This window comes from Morone saxatilis, unplaced genomic scaffold, assembly GCF_004916995.1.
Source record: "Morone saxatilis isolate NCDOM2014 unplaced genomic scaffold, NCSU_SB_2.0 Contig8, whole genome shotgun sequence".
In the NCBI taxonomy this organism is placed as follows: Eukaryota; Metazoa; Chordata; class Actinopteri; family Moronidae; genus Morone; species Morone saxatilis.
In genome coordinates, this window is record NW_023340257.1 from 3,011,376 (window position 1) to 3,014,264 (window position 2,889).

Genomic DNA, 2,889 nt, shown 5'->3' on the forward strand with positions numbered 1-2,889 from the left:
TTGCCCGTGATAGACAGATGGTTTATCCAATCTCCTGCCAAGTATTTTTTGAAAGTGTCTGCCCTTCTTTAAACAGTTTCCAACGACGACAAACAAACCACCATTTAACAAACCATCTGGCGCAGTCAGGTTAGTAACTGGATATCACAGTGGAAACATGGACGTGTATACCAGGTAGTGTAGCGTAGGTGGTTCTTCGACCCAAATCAGTCGACTGAGTCACATATCTTTAGAAATGGAAACCATGCTGTTCATACGCAGCTTGCTTATTTTAAGTAATCCGCAGTGTACTGATTCAGACAGGGAATGAAGCAGAGCTAGGGATGTGATGAAACTGACTTTGACTCACTTGAAAATGATCCAATCACCAACTTTATACAAGCTCATAATCTTGATGATCATTTGGGGACCATGATCTTCATCATTAGGAACTCTGGAGGTCTATTACCTTATAAGCTGCATATTTTGTTAATGCTCAGCAAAAGCTCTCATCTCATTCTGTAACATACTGTACTCTCCTGTCTAATATCTCCATGACTGTCACGCCCCCTTGACCTCTGATATTCGTCAAGGGCCGCTTTAGTTTAAAAAGTTTACTGTCTAACTTCATGTCAAAACACTCACTGTCTAGTTCTGTCACAGAACACCTCTGCTCATATGACACATTGTGAGAGAAACCACAAATTGAACACAACAGTAGCTTTATATAGCAATTTCAGGTGAGTTGATTATGCTAATGATAAAAAAAGAGTTTGGTGAATCTGACTTGGAACGCTTTGAACACAGAGGTATAGGATAAGAATATAAAAATGTTCTTGCATGAGACCTGATGCTTTTAAAAAATCTTCAATCTGAGGACAACTGGATGTACACATTTTATGTACAATTTTGCCAATAGCTAAATCATTAACCAAAGTTCTCAAAACAGTTCTTTACACAAGTAGCTATACAAGGCATTTGACTAAAATAATAGTAGAATCAGAACAATGTGATTATAGAATAACCAAACAAGATCATAAAACCTTTGCTAGTTTTCGATACACCTTTCTGTCTGTACCAATAAAGTATTAACCGAGACTCACTGTGATTGGATGTCGGGTCATGAACTGGGCAGCTTTCATTGGCTGGCGGTTGTAGGAGACCCAGAGCTGAACAGATGAAGGTTCGTGGCTGCCAAACAGTTTCTGGAGAAGCAGAGGACACAGACACAAGAGACAGCACAGATCATTCAACTACTCATCAGTTATGTGAAACCCTTGAACATTTCTCAGGCAGACTAGACTTGACTAGAGTCTGACTAGACTGACAGACTAGACTAGACTCACTCTGTCACTGAAGAATGAATGAGTTAGCACAAATCTTGTTGACCAGAATCCTCTAAAACACATGTATTCAAGCACATCTAATGATATTTGGTTCTTTGTTCGAAGACACCAAGACGTTGATGAGCCAGCGAAGTGTCTCTCTGGAAGTCCTGACTTTTTTTTCTACATGTGCATATATGTGGGGACACTTCTGCCACATGCAGAGTAAAGGTGGACACCCCTGTCCCCCAGAGCAGGGTGAGGTTGTGGACAGGGAGGATAGACTCTGGTTATCTGGACTGTCCGGATGATTTTTTTCTTAATATCCCAGTAGTACAGAGGTCGAAAGCTGAGTCAGAAAACATTAAACGTCCAGACTTAAAAAGACTCCCACTGGGGTACAAAAATATGTGTGTGAGTGAGACAGAGAGAGAGAGAGAGAGAGAAAGAAAGAAAGAGAAAGAGAGAGAGAGATGCTTCTACACACCTCCCACTGCTGGTTTTGACAGAAAATTGTGCAGAAATGCAAAACATATTAAGAGCTCTGCTAGTATTAAGTTCTTATGTGAGTGCTCTGATTAATACATGTTTCTTGGATTTTGAAACAGTAGCCCTGAGGGCTTATATCCACATAGCGTCTAAATGGACACATACCATTATGTTGTTGCTATTTAGTCTTTATTAGGCTATTGCTTGGTTAAATCAATGGGTTTTAGCTCATGAAAACAATATACAGTCAGACACACAGCCAATGGTCAAATAGTTTTGAAAAATCTTGAACAATTTTATTTTATTACAAGTATTATTGTAGTATTATATAAGTATCTTATTTACAATTATTGCCAATGTTAAAATCCTAAAAAGCAGTATTGTTTTCTTTTTGATTCTTCAGAGCAATCACTGAGCACTGGTATTGTGTCAGTAGCTACCTCAACAAATACTTGCTGTGCCTTAAGGCTTGGCTACGCTTGCAACTAACTAGTTCATAAGATATGTCTTCCTAACAAACCTAAGGGCTAATGTGTTTATACCTGTTCCAAATGGCCACACTCAAAGGCTGGGCACAAAGAGAGAAGATAGCCATGGACACTTGTGGACACTTAGTCTCTCCTCTTCATCCTCCTCAATCATATTGCACTATTCTAAAGACAAACTAAAGAGAGAAAGAAATCATTTGGATGGTTAAATGGCCTGTTCCCGGTGAAAATTGGGCGACCCCCCCACCCCCCTCAGGCCGACCAAAAAGGCGGAAAACCAACCCTTGCAACTTTTGGGACTACAACGTCACCAGGTAAAATAGAGATACGAAAGATATCGCCAGAGACAGCAAGAAACGAGTGAGAAAACACGAATAACATAAATCGTATTACCCCACCTCGTCACGCTACTTGCTCACATGAAACAAAGTTGCCCGGCGAAAAACTCAAATTGAGTTACGGTATTGAGTTTTTTTGTTGTGCATCAAAGCGAAGTTATTTTTTCAACAAACAACAAAATTGACTCAAGAACCAACTTCAGTCATGGGTTTGTTTTAGATACATAGGTTTTTGATATCCGTTTTACAGTGTTGCAAAAGTAGTCATTC

General features: G+C 39.6%; 1 protein-coding gene across 1 annotated transcript in view; it reads right to left on the bottom strand.

Annotated features, from left to right (window-relative positions):
* sorl1 (sortilin-related receptor, L(DLR class) A repeats containing) overlaps positions 1 to 2,889 on the bottom strand; it is a 49,658-nt gene that overhangs the window by 42,005 nt on the left and 4,764 nt on the right. The window contains exons 2-3 of the mRNA XM_035680368.1: positions 2,336 to 2,361; positions 1,083 to 1,184 (exon numbers count right to left, since the gene is read on the bottom strand). Of these exons, the coding sequence (XP_035536261.1) occupies positions 1,083 to 1,184; positions 2,336 to 2,361 (128 nt within the window). The remainder of the gene's footprint in view (positions 1 to 1,082; positions 1,185 to 2,335; positions 2,362 to 2,889) is intronic.